This window comes from Triticum urartu, chromosome 1A (assembly GCF_056163025.1).
Source record: "Triticum urartu cultivar PI428250 chromosome 1A, HENAU_Tu73, whole genome shotgun sequence".
Taxonomy (NCBI): domain Eukaryota; kingdom Viridiplantae; phylum Streptophyta; class Magnoliopsida; order Poales; family Poaceae; genus Triticum; species Triticum urartu.
The window spans coordinates 50,482,731-50,496,605 of record NC_141873.1 but is presented as its reverse complement, the minus strand read 5'-3'; the positions used below and the strand labels follow the sequence as shown (position 1 = coordinate 50,496,605).

At 43.9% G+C, this 13,875-nt stretch overlaps 3 protein-coding genes across 3 annotated transcripts; all 3 read right to left on the bottom strand.

The window, feature by feature from the left end:
- Positions 1 to 1,681: 1,681 nt before the first annotated feature.
- LOC147989906 (uncharacterized) lies at positions 1,682 to 2,713 on the bottom strand. The gene is made up of 3 exons (XM_087518455.1): positions 2,468 to 2,713; positions 2,264 to 2,339; positions 1,682 to 2,160 (listed from the first exon to the last, which is right to left on the bottom strand). Exons 1-3 carry the CDS (start codon positions 2,695 to 2,697, stop codon positions 2,002 to 2,004), a joined length of 465 nt encoding a protein of 154 aa, XP_087374581.1. The 5' UTR covers positions 2,698 to 2,713; the 3' UTR covers positions 1,682 to 2,001.
- A 3,154-nt stretch (positions 2,714 to 5,867) lies between these two features.
- LOC147989905 (uncharacterized) lies at positions 5,868 to 6,701 on the bottom strand. Its single transcript, XM_087518415.1, has 3 exons — positions 6,398 to 6,701; positions 6,234 to 6,306; positions 5,868 to 6,140 (listed from the first exon to the last, which is right to left on the bottom strand). The coding sequence occupies exons 1-3, from the start codon at positions 6,625 to 6,627 to the stop codon at positions 6,135 to 6,137; spliced, it is 309 nt and encodes a 102-aa protein (XP_087374541.1). The 5' UTR covers positions 6,628 to 6,701; the 3' UTR covers positions 5,868 to 6,134.
- Positions 6,702 to 10,982: 4,281 nt separating this feature from the next.
- Positions 10,983 to 12,062, bottom strand: LOC147989904 (uncharacterized). The gene is made up of 3 exons (XM_087518365.1): positions 11,613 to 12,062; positions 11,422 to 11,494; positions 10,983 to 11,317 (listed from the first exon to the last, which is right to left on the bottom strand). Exons 1-3 carry the CDS (start codon positions 11,846 to 11,848, stop codon positions 11,312 to 11,314), a joined length of 315 nt encoding a protein of 104 aa, XP_087374491.1. The 5' UTR covers positions 11,849 to 12,062; the 3' UTR covers positions 10,983 to 11,311.
- Positions 12,063 to 13,875: the final 1,813 nt, after the last annotated feature.

Below are 13,875 nucleotides of genomic sequence, written 5' to 3'. Positions count from 1 at the left end.
AGCAAAACAATTGAATTCAAAACTCATTTGAAAAATCCAAAAAATCTGTAATTTTCTAGAAACTGGTGTTTTTTTGTGCCAACCAAAAAAATGGAATCGAGAAAAAAAATCCTTGGTTTGGATACACCCACAATATACCATTATAACCTCCTCAAACGAGGCATTTGTACTAACAATATCAAGTAGGACTAGGGTATTTGCTCCACCATGAGGGCCCGAACTTGGGTAAAAACTTTATGTGGCTTCCCGTCTATACTTTTTGCTATGCACAACACCCTGTCAGGAGAACTACTGCCAGTATCATTCACCGACATAGTTCAACTAAAAATCATACACAATTCAACTCAAAATCATACAGTGCAAACAAATATTCAAACACATTTTAATTCAAAACCATACAATGCAAATAATAATCTTACATAGTTCAACTCAAAATCAGGAAATGTCAAAAGACATGCATATTAGACAATTACATCATCATGATGATCATAAGGTTCGGTCGAAAGTACTTTAGCACACTCTTTTGTTGATCCAGGCACGGTAGGCAAAATATCGTCAACTCGGTTATGATTGTCCTTATGGATTATACCTTCCACACCAAGAATTTTCCTTTTTGAGGGCATTGCCACATGTCAGCTTTTATTTCTTGTGTGGTCAATGTAGAAGACTTGATGGACAAATTGAGCAAATATGAATGGATTATTATTTGTAGGCAACTTGTTGATATTTACATTAGTATGACCATTTTCTTTACAATTGACTCAGTTTTTGCTAACACACTGACATTGGAACAATGCAATTCTAGAATCCACATGGTCCAGCTCCCATATCTTATTAATGTATCCATAGTATATATGTTTCTTTTCCTTATTTGTTTCCTAGCAGAACTTGTAGGGTAACAAGCAAATTCTGAGTCTTTGATCTACCATTCTTCTCTTTCGTAGCAAGCATGTAACCATTGATTACATACCCTTCATATGGTCTAACTTGTCATGTTAGCTACGCCTAGATCAGCAAGATCCGGACCAATTCCATTTTCGGCGATGAGTGGGTCTTGTGGCTTGTGGGTAGCTAGGTTGGCCATGATGGCACGTCTTGCATATGTGTTGTAACGATTTTATCCGGTTTGCCACAAATTTTCTGGACATCTCTTTTCTATTCTTTTAATGAAACTAGGTCCTAATTAAGATCCGAATCTTCTATATCTAAATAGCTAGCTTCCATTAACTATTTCTCTCAACATGCAAGCATGCCACATCATCGCACAACATGCATGAGAAAAGGCCCACCCCCACTATCATATGTCTCTTAACATGCAAGCATGCCACTTCATCATGACATGTATGAAAAAAAAGACCTATCTCAACATGCAACATACATGAGAATTTTCATTTTATTATGCTATATACATTTAATAAACATTTTACAACTATACAGTAATCAAGCACAATAAATTATATGTATTTTTAGTGTTAGCTTTTTATATTATTACTTTAAATATTCATGTTTCATACAATGAATCACATTGAAATATGTTGCAAAATATTTCCGCAACAACGTGCGGGGTATCATCTAGTTAAGAAAAAAGATATGTGTAGTAAGCTGAATCTTTTGTCGTGGCGATGTTTTCTTTCTAGGTGATACAGTTCCTTACTTGTATCTCTCTCTATTTTTTGTAAATCTTTTTGATAATTGTGCAGTTACACTCTATTAGTCTTTTTTTTTGGTGAAAATACACTCTATTAGTCTGTTTGTACAACGCAATATTTCACAGAAATTGAGGAGAAATACATAAATAGAAGAACAAGAAGATATTTTCTTTCTCCAACACGGAAGATATGTTAAGCGACAGAATCTAAGGTATACAGAGATAACTGAAGGTAGATGTACTCCAGCATCCTGCACAGTGTGCACACTACCACATTACTACAGGGAGAACCCACGAGTGGGCACTCCACAGAGTGGCACAGACTGAACGCGGAAGATTTCTTCACCGTGTGTTTAGTAGTGCGAGGAGGATAGAGCTGCCGAGTGATTGTTCGCACGAGCGAAGGAGCTCCTTGCAGAGACAATACTACGGTAATAAAGTAAATCGCGCCTGATTTTCCCAGAGACCAAATGAAAGAGAACCTGCATCCACTCACTGGGCATATCGTAGGCCTACAGCTCAGAAACAATGAGGCAAATCTCAGCATTTTTGCATTGCTCTCTGAGAAATGAACCGACGGATAGACAGGGATCGGAGGGGCAAAATGTACGTTACCTCGGATAGTGGCGCCTCCTCATCTCGTATCTTCTCCAGGCTCGTGACAAGGTGTTTTACGGCGGAACCGAGCTGACTGCAGATAAACCGCAAGATTAGCTAGAAATCAAATCAAGCTAAAAATCACACGGCTCGTCGGACTGTCGGAGTCGGGTGGAGAGAGAGAGAGAGAGTCGGGTGGAGAGAGAGAGGGGGGGGGCATACGGCTCGTGGTCGTCGCAGTCGAGATGGATGTGGCTGTCGCCCACCCCGTCATCGCCGACGTAGTGCGTCGAGATCGTGATCTTCTCCCCCGGCGGCGAGTCGGCAGGCGGGAACTGGACGGTCATGGTCACCTTCTTCCCTCCGGACGGACCGGCAGCCTCGAGGCCGGTGAGGGTCAGGAAGAAGAAGACGGAGAGGAGGGTCAGGTGGTAGAGCCGAAGCCGAGCCATGGTAGACTTGGGGCTGAGGAGTGCACAGAACCTACTGGTTGGCTGGTTGCCCTGGTTGCTACTTCAACTGCGTGAGCGAAATGTGGCCGGCCAAACATGCATATATGGAGGATAGGTAGGTAAGAGCAGAGTTGTGAACTACTGCTGATGTACGTACAGTTGCCAGTATGGTTTTAGAGACATTGGTGTTCTTACCCCTACAGACTACAGTGGATCCCAACTAGGATTTTACCTTGGAAAATTGAAAAAGAAAAATGGATTAGGTTTCTAATGTACAGGAGCTAGCTCGGTGCAGAGCTGAGTTCTTGTTTCCACTCAGGCAGTGTGCGCCAATCAACTGTCTGTGAACCCAATCAACTGTCTGTGAACCTGATCTACTCGGCCGTAGTGTCAGTGAAGGCTGTAGGGTGATCATGTAGTACAAGCTGCTACTCCCTCTGTTCGAAGATATTTGTCATTGAAATGGATGTATCTAGATATATTTTAGTTCTAGACACATCCATTGTAATAACAAGTAATTTCGGACGGAGGGAGTACTTGCTAGTGCCAGTTGAACGTGGGTGTCATCAGCTTATGGTCACAGAGTTGACAGTTTGACGCTGCAAGCGGATTCTCTGTCTGAAAAAGTGTGTGGTTGAATGCATGTGCTTTCTGTTCGCTCATCTCATCGGTGGTACTGTACACTTGAAAGTCAGAAACAGAAGTCTTGTTTCACACGAAAAGGCAGTTTGTAGATATTTGCTTCAGCTTTGTAATTGTAAACCCACCCTCCCTCACCTTTCTGTTTCCTGTACACCTTCCCTTTGCTATATACACTAGTAGAAAAAGGGCCTTTAGTCCCGGTTCAAGAACTAATGCCCTGACCCTTTAGTCCCGGTTCAAACCAGAACCGGGACTAAAGGCCCTCCACGTGGCCGGTCCACCTTTAGTCCCGGTTGGTAACACCAACCGGTACTAAAGGAAATTTTCTGCTTTTTTTTTGAATTTTTTTATTTTCAAATTTCTGAATTATTTTAACCTCTAATCTGTAATCACTTTTCATCACTGCTCAATTTAATCTCTAATCACCCCTCATCATTCCAAATCATCTAACTTCTCGGACGGTCACCCATCCTCCCACTCCCCCAGCCTGAGCACGCTTAACTTCCGGGTTCTATTCTCCCTCGTTTCCAAGTCTATACTCGTTGTTTTCCAGACAATAGTAAGATGTCAATTCTATTAACCCTCAGGAGTTTAGCTTGAGCATGAAGTCACACATTTCACTGTTTGAGTTTGAAACTATTGTTCTAAAAAACAATATTTTTTTAGTAACACTAATATTTCTTGAATAAGTAGTTTGACCATTGTTTGACCACAGTTTGACCATAGTTTGACCAGATTTGACCAAAATTCAAAAAAACTGAAATAATTATTTAATAACACTAATATTCTTGAATAATTATTTAGTAACACTAATACTTCTTGAATAAGTAGTTTGACCATAGTTTGACCAGATTTAATGAAAATTTAAAAAAACTGAAATTTGAGCATAACTTTTTTTCCTTTTGAAATTTGAGGATTCTATAAATTTGCAAACAGGCCGTAGGCGGTCTCCATCGGATGTGACTTTTCGAGTAGATGATTTTTCATATAAAAAACTTTTTAATCCAAGTTCGTATGCAAAAGTTATGCCCATTTTACAAATTCCAGAGAGATTTTGTAAATAAAGTCGAAGTTCATATTTGTAAATTTTCCCAACAACTAGACCACATATCACATGGGAAACTTATTTTATTTTATTTTTTTGACATTTCCATCATTTTCTTTTGTTTTTTCTAAAACTGAAAAGGCGGTCCACGGGGGAGGGGGGGGGGGGGGGAGTTTGAAAATGGGACCTTTAGTACCGGTTCGTGGCATGAACCGGTACTAATGCCTCAAAGCCCATTAGTCCCGGTTGGTGGCACCAACCGGGACTAAAGGATAAATGCACCCATTGGTCCCGGTTCTGGACTGAACCGGGACTAATGGGCTTACCCGGCCTGGACCAAAGCCCCCTTTTCTACTAGTGATATTGAGTTCATATTTCTTTCGTGAGGTTGCAAGCAATATTGCTTTTGAAGTCATTTAACATCCGCTTAACCAAATTTTCACAACAATGATGTCCGATATGTCTTAACATAAATTGCTAGTGATCTGCACGTCGTTCACGATTCGTGTCCTTTTGGATGGCTTTGTAGTGTCATGTACAGAGTGATCATGCACGAGTTACCGGTGCTACTTCAACTTTGGTGTGATCGATCAACTCATGCATGGAGCGTCTAACACTAGTAGTGCCGTCTACCAGACGGTTTCTGGTGTCAACTCATGCATGGAGCATCAACACAAGTAGTACTGTCTACCGGACGGTTGCTGGTGGCCCGGTTCTCACATCTCATGTGTGTTGAATGCATGTGGCTTATGTTTGTTCGTTGGTACAAAGTTGAAACATGTTCTTCGTTTCTAGCTAAAATGGTTGTTCATTCATATTTTCTATGGCCAAATGAATTTCGATTTTGCTAATTCTCAGCTGGCTAAAATTACAAACTGTGTGAGTCGATGGGAGACGAGTGAAGTCTCAAGGCTTAGATGGGGGCGCCGCGACAAGTGTTAGCGAGCACGCTAGCAAGACCAAGCCGGAGCTAGTTGCGATGTGTCTCGGGACAGCGTCTCAGGCGGAGGCAAGTTTGAGGATTGAGGGGTGCAGATGGGGGAGCCTTTTTTACTTTGACCCCCGATTGGATCAGACGGAACCCAAGCTGAAAATGGGGACGCCGGGCGAGGCTTTGACGGGAGTTTGCTGGAGGCGAGGCAGGGCGGTGGCACGATGCCACGTCTTGTGAGTGTGTTGTAACGGTTTCTGCCCGCTTTTTTCACAAATTAAGCGGACATATTTCTTCTATTTTGTTTAATGAATCGGTCTCACTTAAGAAAATAAGCTGACTCTGTAATCGTAGTGCTATTAGCTAGCGTACATGGCGTTATTAGCTAGTGTGTCCCTCTGTTTTCAGTCTCAGCCCATTCCTCGCTTGTTTTTTACTTTGTTCTTACGTCCTTCCCATTTCCTTTTTATACTCGTGCAGTTATGTTCTATTTAATTTGTTAATAAAGCACAATAATGATCCTCTACTTGATGGAAATTGAGCAGAAATAAATTGAAGAACGACGAAATATTTTCTTTCCCTAGCCCGGAAGATTATAGAATCCAAGATACACAGAGATAGCTGCAGACAGACTCCAGCACCATAAACACTACGACATTACTATAGCCCAAATAATAGGCCACCGGATGGGCACTTCTGCTTGCAGACGGTAGTACAATAAAATAGTAAGGCGCCTAATGTATTCTCGCTGAGACGAAAGTAAAGAGGAGCTCCATCTCCAGTGTCCAGTGGCGCAGTGACTGGGCATGCACCGTGAAGCTACATCTGAGAAACAATTAGGCAAAGGTCAGTAGCTTACATTTGCGTTCTGAAATCTGAACCAATGGATGAGAAAGGGAGGGACAAAATGTGCATTACCTCGGATAGAGAGGCCTGCGGATCTCCTACCTTCTCCAGGGCAGAAACAAGGTTTTTCACGGCGAAAATGATGCTGCAGATCGATTGCGAGCTTAGCTAAAAAATTATTCGGTGGAGTGTGTCCTTTGTGACGATGAGTTGGAGAAAGAGAGAGCTAGACATACGGCTCGTAGTCGTCGCCGTCGAGATGGAAGTGGCTGTCGCCGACCCCGCCCTCGCCGACGAGGTGCGTCGAGATCGTGATCTTCTCCCCCGAGTCTTCAGGCGGGTACCGCACGGTCATGGTCACCTTCTTCCCGACCTTCTTCCCTCCGGACAGATCAGCAGCCACGAGGCCGGTGAGGAGCAGGAAGAAGAAGACGGAGAGGAGCGTGAGGTGGTAAAGCCGAGCCATGGGCAGACTTCGGGCCGGGGAGTGCACAAAACCTACTGCTTGCTACTTCGACTGCGTGAACGAAATGTGGCCGGCCAAGCAAACGAGAGAAGCATATATATGGACCAGATAGGTCAGAGCAGAGCTGCGTGAGCCGCGTGAACAGCTGCAGCTGTACTGTTGGCCGTTGCCATTATGGTTTGGGAGAGGCATTATGGTTTTCTAATATGAATTCCAATTGCAGTTTTACCCTCACTTATCTAACATTATGATTTTGCCTTCTCAACTGAAGACACTTTTGCCCCTTGCTTACGCTCCGTTAGTTGGAATTGGATGGAAGTGTTTTTAGAAATGGGAGCACATTCCGGAAAATAAGAAACGAAAAACCTAGCCCTAAGCTTGCTTATCCATACAAACTCCCTTCGCCAAAATGACGTAACGCCTCCAACATGCCCGAGGCTACTCTTCGTGGCTATTTGCTCTTGGCGAGAATGGTAGTGGGCGGTGATCGATGTGTGGCAGTTTCGAGGGTGATGCGGCATGGCAGACGGAGGCTAGGGAGCGCGGGCGTGCGGCCCAGTTGCGACACGAGGGGAGAGGCACAATCTTTTGGTCAAAATTTTAATATGCAAATAATGTCAAGTTTTATTGTCAAATATCTTTTGAAATGCACCAAAGTGTTGTTCAAATACTTGATGACAAAATGACGGCAAAACACAAAGTTCCTGAGGAAGTCTGCATGGGCAAACTTGTCTTTTCACTATGAAGTGTGAAGCTGACACCATGCCTTGCATGCTCTTAACAGAATAGGTGCAAAATTACGAAGCTGTATAAAAGGGGGCATGTGGGAGGTACAATTTTTTTGTCAATATTTGAATAAGCAAATAATGTCAAGTTTTATCTTTTGAAATACGCAAAGTGTTGTCCAAGTACTTGATGACAAAATGAGCGTAAAAAACAAATTTCCAGAGAAAGTCCACATGGGCAAACTTGTACTACAAATACTTATTTTTGCGAGAAAACTTTCAATCTATTTATCAATTGTCAAGGTAGTATAAATAACACCAGAACTAAGAATTACATCCAGGTCCGTAGGCCACCTAGCAACGACTACAAGCACTGGAGCGAACTGAAGGCGCGCCGCCGTCATCGTCCTTCCATCATTGGAGCCGGACAAACATTTGTTATTGTAGATAGCTGGAAACTCATCGTGCTAAGACCCCATAGGACCAGCGCATCAGAACAACAACCGCCGCCGATGAAGAGAATCCTAGATCGAAAAGATTCAACCCGCAAACACATACACGAACGAAGACCGGATCGAAGCGGATCCACCGAAGACAAACACCGACCCGATCCCACGAGATCCACTGGAGACACACCTCAACACGCTCTCCGACAATGCTAGAAATATAGACGGAACGGGGCCTAGGTGGGAAGGACCTTATTCCATGTTCAAGAAGCCACCTCCGCCTCGTCTTTCTGAGCATGGCATAAACCCTAACAAAACTTTAAGAAAACCACCTAAAAACGCAGTCCTCCCGCCAACAAAACCGGGATCCACTGCGCCTTCATGATCCAAGAACGATAGAAGAAGAGACGGACCAGAGGCAGGGAAACCTGACCAAGGAGGCTGGAGTGAAGGCCTGGTTCGTATGGCTGGCTCGGAAGCAAATGTTGTACCAGGACAAATACTTGATGGCAAGCCACGCAGTGCGCGCCACTCAACCGTCAAACAAGCATACCAGCAGTGCATGTGCCCAAAAAGTAGTAGCAGCGGCAGCTCCATCAGTGCATTGTGTGCGCCGATCTACTCAGCCGTAGTGTTGCAGGCCGTAGGGTGTGATCATGCACTGAGTGTCCTTTCTCAACGGTCGCCGAACTGTCCCAAGACCGGCGCCGAGCTGACAGTTTGACTCACAGAGTGTGTGTTGAATCAATGCATGTGCTTTTCTGTTTGCTTGCTCGTCAATGGAGTAGTTGAAAGTCAAAACAGACGTCTTGTACTCTTGCTTCTGAGTAGAGAGCTCTCCTTTGGGAGAAATTGCCGTAAGAGTTTGTTCGTTCATATTTGTAGTATGCAGTCTAATTTGCGAAAAACGTCTTATATCGTGGGACGGAGGGAGTGCCTACCAAAATGACATTTCATTTGATCTAAATCAGCCCTCCTATCTTAATTTATCCTTTTTGTTTTTTCCTATACACATTATTTCTTTTATTATGTACGCATTTCATAATTTTTTGTGGGTTTCACTATTGCTTTTGATGTATGTGGTTTAATATCTGCTTACCTAAAATTTCATAACAATGTTGTTCGATGTTTCTAACCAAAATGATTTTTATAGGAACATCGTCTACGAGTCAATGATGTTACTTCAATTTTTTTAACATGGTACAACCGTGGAAGTTCACATATGCACACATGGGCTCACCCCTATGAACCCACTCACGCATACCCTACCCCTATCGGCACCTTCGAGATAATGTGCCAACATAACAATTTGAGATTGACCAGGTCACCACAGACACCTCATAGTCGATGGGAAGGTCTACTCCCACTAAATAAACATCGCCGGAAAGCTGAAATAAATCCAGAAAAATGTGAGTACCAATGCGATGCCAAATCGGTGACATTTATCCGTGGATTCAGTTCCTTCTCCATCCGTTGAGGTAACCTCTCACATCTCCCACAATTTGGTTGACTTTCATTTGTTGGGTGGCATTGGTCAAGTGTGCCCAAATTCTAGTTTTGGGGATTTCTCCCAAATCCAGTGTTGAAGTGGTGATACAATGGCCAATATAATTTTTGTGATGTGTAGTAAGAACTACGATTAGTCATATATTTATTATTTGTGACATCAATGAACTATGGTTAGGGTTAGGGTTTGTGTGTTAGAGGGGGAATGGATGTAATGGCATGGACTATTATTGATTGTTTATTCCTTGATGCTATATTCTTGCAATGTGCTTTAAGTGTTACGCGGTAGATTTTTCGTTGATGTATTATGTTTCTTGCCATTGTTTTTAGATAGTGACACTTGTTAGTGCTCATTACATGGACAAGGCGACTTTATTGAGTAACAATGCCTAGCTTGTTGAGAACGAGGAGAAAGTCATGTCATTTGTGACAAGTCTTTAGTCTTGATGAGGTTGTGGAAAGAGTAAAAGTATTGAATTAGATGGACCCGAGTCTGCAAGTTCTAGTTATGACGAGGATCAAGCAAATATTTATAATACTTCCTATTTGTTCTTCCGTGACTGCATTTGAGTGTCAACATATTGACCATGGTGTTGCGTAGTTCAAATAAAATGGCGCCTTTTGTTGCATTTCAGAAAAGGGTCAGATTTATTAAACATTTCGAACAGGGTCATTTCGTGCCGAACTTTCCCAAAAAAGGTCAATTTTCGGATTTTGGCCTGGTGTGGCGAACTTCATATTGTGCTTGAGCATGGTTATTATTCCGTTATATATGCGGTTTGGGTAGTGTATCTAGCTAGTGCATTCAAGTTAACTATATGTTGAGGTATTCCTTGAATAGTTTGTTGAAATCGGGTATTGGATAACTGATATATATATATAGAGGTGATAGCGATGGTGCTAATTAATTGATCTTTTGTTGCATTCTTAGGGGTTGTTTGGTTTGCGACTAAGAGGGTGTTTGTTTCCAGGGACTTATTGGTCTACGGACTTAAATAAGTCTCTATAAGTCCCATCTAAACCAAACAGGAGAGACTTATAGGGACTTAAAGTGGGCATTTGGGACTTATGAAATAAGACTCTTAAGAAGGGACTTATAGGGACTTATAGTTGTAATATGGTCTTATAGAGACTTATAAGTCCCAGGAACCAAACAGGTAGGGACTTTTTAGGGACTTGGGACTTATAAGTTGGGACTAAAAAAAGTCCTAGGACTTATGAACCAAACAGGGCCTAACTTTTTCAAAATTTGCGACATCTAAGTTTAGGTAAGTTTGGCCAACTTAGGTGTGTGTTTGGTTCAAGCGACACCTTAGGCAAGCTACACTACGGCCCCACATTACATACACACAAAAAGTATCGCATGATTCCCTTAGGCTTGTCAACTTGTGGCTTTCATTTTATTAAACTAATCTTAGACAAATTTGGCAAAATGTGCGGCAATCCAAGGCATAGAACTAAACAACCCCTTAATTTTCTTCTCTCTTACTGTAATAGGTGCTATTTTAACTGGTTGCTTATGGCACCTTGTGTTCGAATTTATGCTATATTTAGTTAATGTTTTCCAAAAGCACAATTAATCTTCTCCACTTGACAGAAATTTAGCAGAAAATGCATAGAATAGAAGACATAAGAATACAATTTTATTTCTCGAACGAACTCAGAAGAGATTCACACGATCATTTCTTATGCTAAGCGACACACACAATCCAAGATATATACAGAGATACTTGAAGATCGACATACTCAAGCACCCTGCGCACTGTACTATACCACACTGCTACCTCTCCGACTGGCACTGGTTACTGATAGAGGGTACAATAATATGGAAGTACAACCAGAAATTCCCCTTAATTACTGATAGTCCGATACTACAACACAAAGTTAAAAGGCGCCTAATATATTTTCCCTGAGACGAAAAGGGGAGCTCCTTCTCCAATTTCCACTGGGCACTGGACATGCAACCATCCACCACGCTGAGCACCGTACGTGAAGGTCCAGGTAGTACTAGAGCTGAGAAACAATTAGTGAGGCAAAGGTCAAGATCAGCACTTCACATTGCGTTCTGAAATCAGCGAGAACAAGGAGCAGGGTGGGGCAAACTCGACGTTAGTTACCTCGGATCGAGACTCCCGCGTATCTCGTATCCCCTCCAGGGTCGTGATAAGGTACTTCATGGCGAAACCGAGGCTGCAGATCGATTGTAATCTTAGCTAGAAATTTACTGAACCAAGAAAAATCACACGAAGAGAAAGAGAGAGAGAGAGGACACACACACACACACACACACACAGAGAGAGAGACGTACGGCTCGTCATCGTCACAGTCGAGGTTGAAGCGGCGGTCGCCGCCTCCGTTCTCGTCAACGTAGTGCGCTGAGATCGTGGTCTTCTCCCCCGGCGGTGAGCCCGCGGCCGGGTACTGGACGGTCATGGTCACAATCTTCCCGACTTTATTCTCTCCGGACAGATCAGCAGTCACAAGGCCAGTGAGGAGCAGGAAGGAAAAGACGGAGAGGAGGGTCAGGTGGTAGGGGCGAGCCATCTTTCTTCTCTCTTGCCAGACTAGGGACTGAGGAGTGAGCGAGCTTGCACAGAAGAACCTACTGCTTGCTACTTGGCCGGCCAAGCAAGCGAGAGAAGCTCATGCATATATGGACAGGTAAGAGCAGGACTGAGTGCTCAGTGCTGCTGTTGCCAGTATGGTTTTAGGCAGTCCTCCAAAAAAGCAGCGCCAAGCAGCGTTGATACCCCTAAGTGCAGAGCTGAGCTCTTGTTACTGCGCGTGACTTTGTATGACCAACCACGCATTGTGCACCACTCAACCGTCAAAGAAATACCACCGGTGTGAGTGTGTGCCCAAAAAGAAGCAGCAAGAGCAGAGTGTGTACGGGTGCTCATCTTGATTCAGGAATAACTGAAATAATTAAAAAAACTTAACGGCACAATTATGTTAGAGTTGACTTACAATGCTTCAGTACAGGTGCACTACTGGAATTTTCGTATACGCCGGGTGTTGGCGTCTTCGCCGAGAGCCAAAACACGGGCACTCGACAAAGTAAAGAACGCCGAGAGTCGCACTCGGCAAAGGGAGTAAGTCGGCAAACACACGACAATGCCGACAGTATTGCTCGGCAAATAGGCTATACTGGGCAAAGGCACTATTTGCCGAGGGCCATCCGGCCACACACGGCATAGTTTTGCCACGTGGCACATTTGGCGGCGACTAACGACACGATTACGGTTGCAACTCTTTGCCGAGAGTGGCGCTCGGCAAAAATTTAGTCCCACCTCGCTTGCCGACTAGCAAAATGACCTGTTTAAATAGTTCAATAGTGCAACCGCAACAAGCTTCAGTCTTCTCTCATTACTAAGAGTCCATACAGTCACTATGAATCTCCTAGTGGATGTTACCTGAGAGTGGCTCTCGGTAAAGAGCAGTTACCGAGAGTGGCTCTCGGTAAAGATAAGGCCACCATCAAAGTTTAGTCCCAGCTCGCCTACAGACAAGCAACAAGACATGTTTAAATATAAATAGTGGGATAGTCCAGATGCTTTAAGCTTCGGTATTCATTACACTCTTGTTAAGGAGATGGACTATTTGTGATGTTGATGGTATGATTGCTCGGGATCTGACACGGTGTCATCACAGGGCCTCTGTAGGGTGTGGTAAAAGTTTGGACGTGTTTCGAGTAAGCCTCCCCTGAGGTCGCTTGTAAACCGCACCGTCTCCGAGCTAGTATCTAGGTATCTAGAGGGAACGTGTCCGGTTTGTGCAGGAAGTGCTGGTCCTGTTGCTCCGTTGGCCTCGAAACTTCTCATGCTCTAAGAGGGGGCAACCTCATGGCACGTGCCACGGCCTCGCATTTTTCGAGGACGCGCGCAATATTCGAGAAATTTATTGCTCTGCTGGGGTTTCATTGCCGGGAATTGCAGATCAGCAAGGTGGCACATGAAATCATGTCGGGTAGCGGCATGGGGAATCATTTGTGATGTCCTTGTGGCATGCCTACTCCTTGCACAGACGAGGGAGGGGCATGCCCTGCCACCGGGTTACCAAAAGTATCTCGGTGTTATTCTTGATGCAACCGTTGAAATCCTCGGAAAATCGTACGATGGTAGGATTGCTCGAGATCTAGCACGGTGTCATCATAGGGCCTCTGTAGGGTGTGGTAAAAGTTTGGACGTGTTTCGAGTAAGCCTCTCTTGAGGCCGCTTGTAAACTGCATCATCTCCAAACTAGTATTTAGGTATCGAGAGGAAACGTGTTTGGTTTGTGCAGGAAGCTCATGTATATAGGGACAGGTAAGAGCAGGGCTGAGTGCTCAGTGCTGCTGTTGTCAGTATGGCTTTAGGGGCTAAATCACCATTGATGAACTTCATATTCAAACTAGGGGCATGACGCAAAAGCCCTCTCACGTCACGTGGTGCACGCCATGCATCTGCTACCCCTCGGTGCAGAGCTGAGCTGATACCGATAAAAGACGGTGGTACCCCTCGGTGCAGAGCTGAGGTCTTGTTACTGCGCGTGACTTTTTTTTTGTGGGGTACTGTGCGTGACTTTCTATGGCC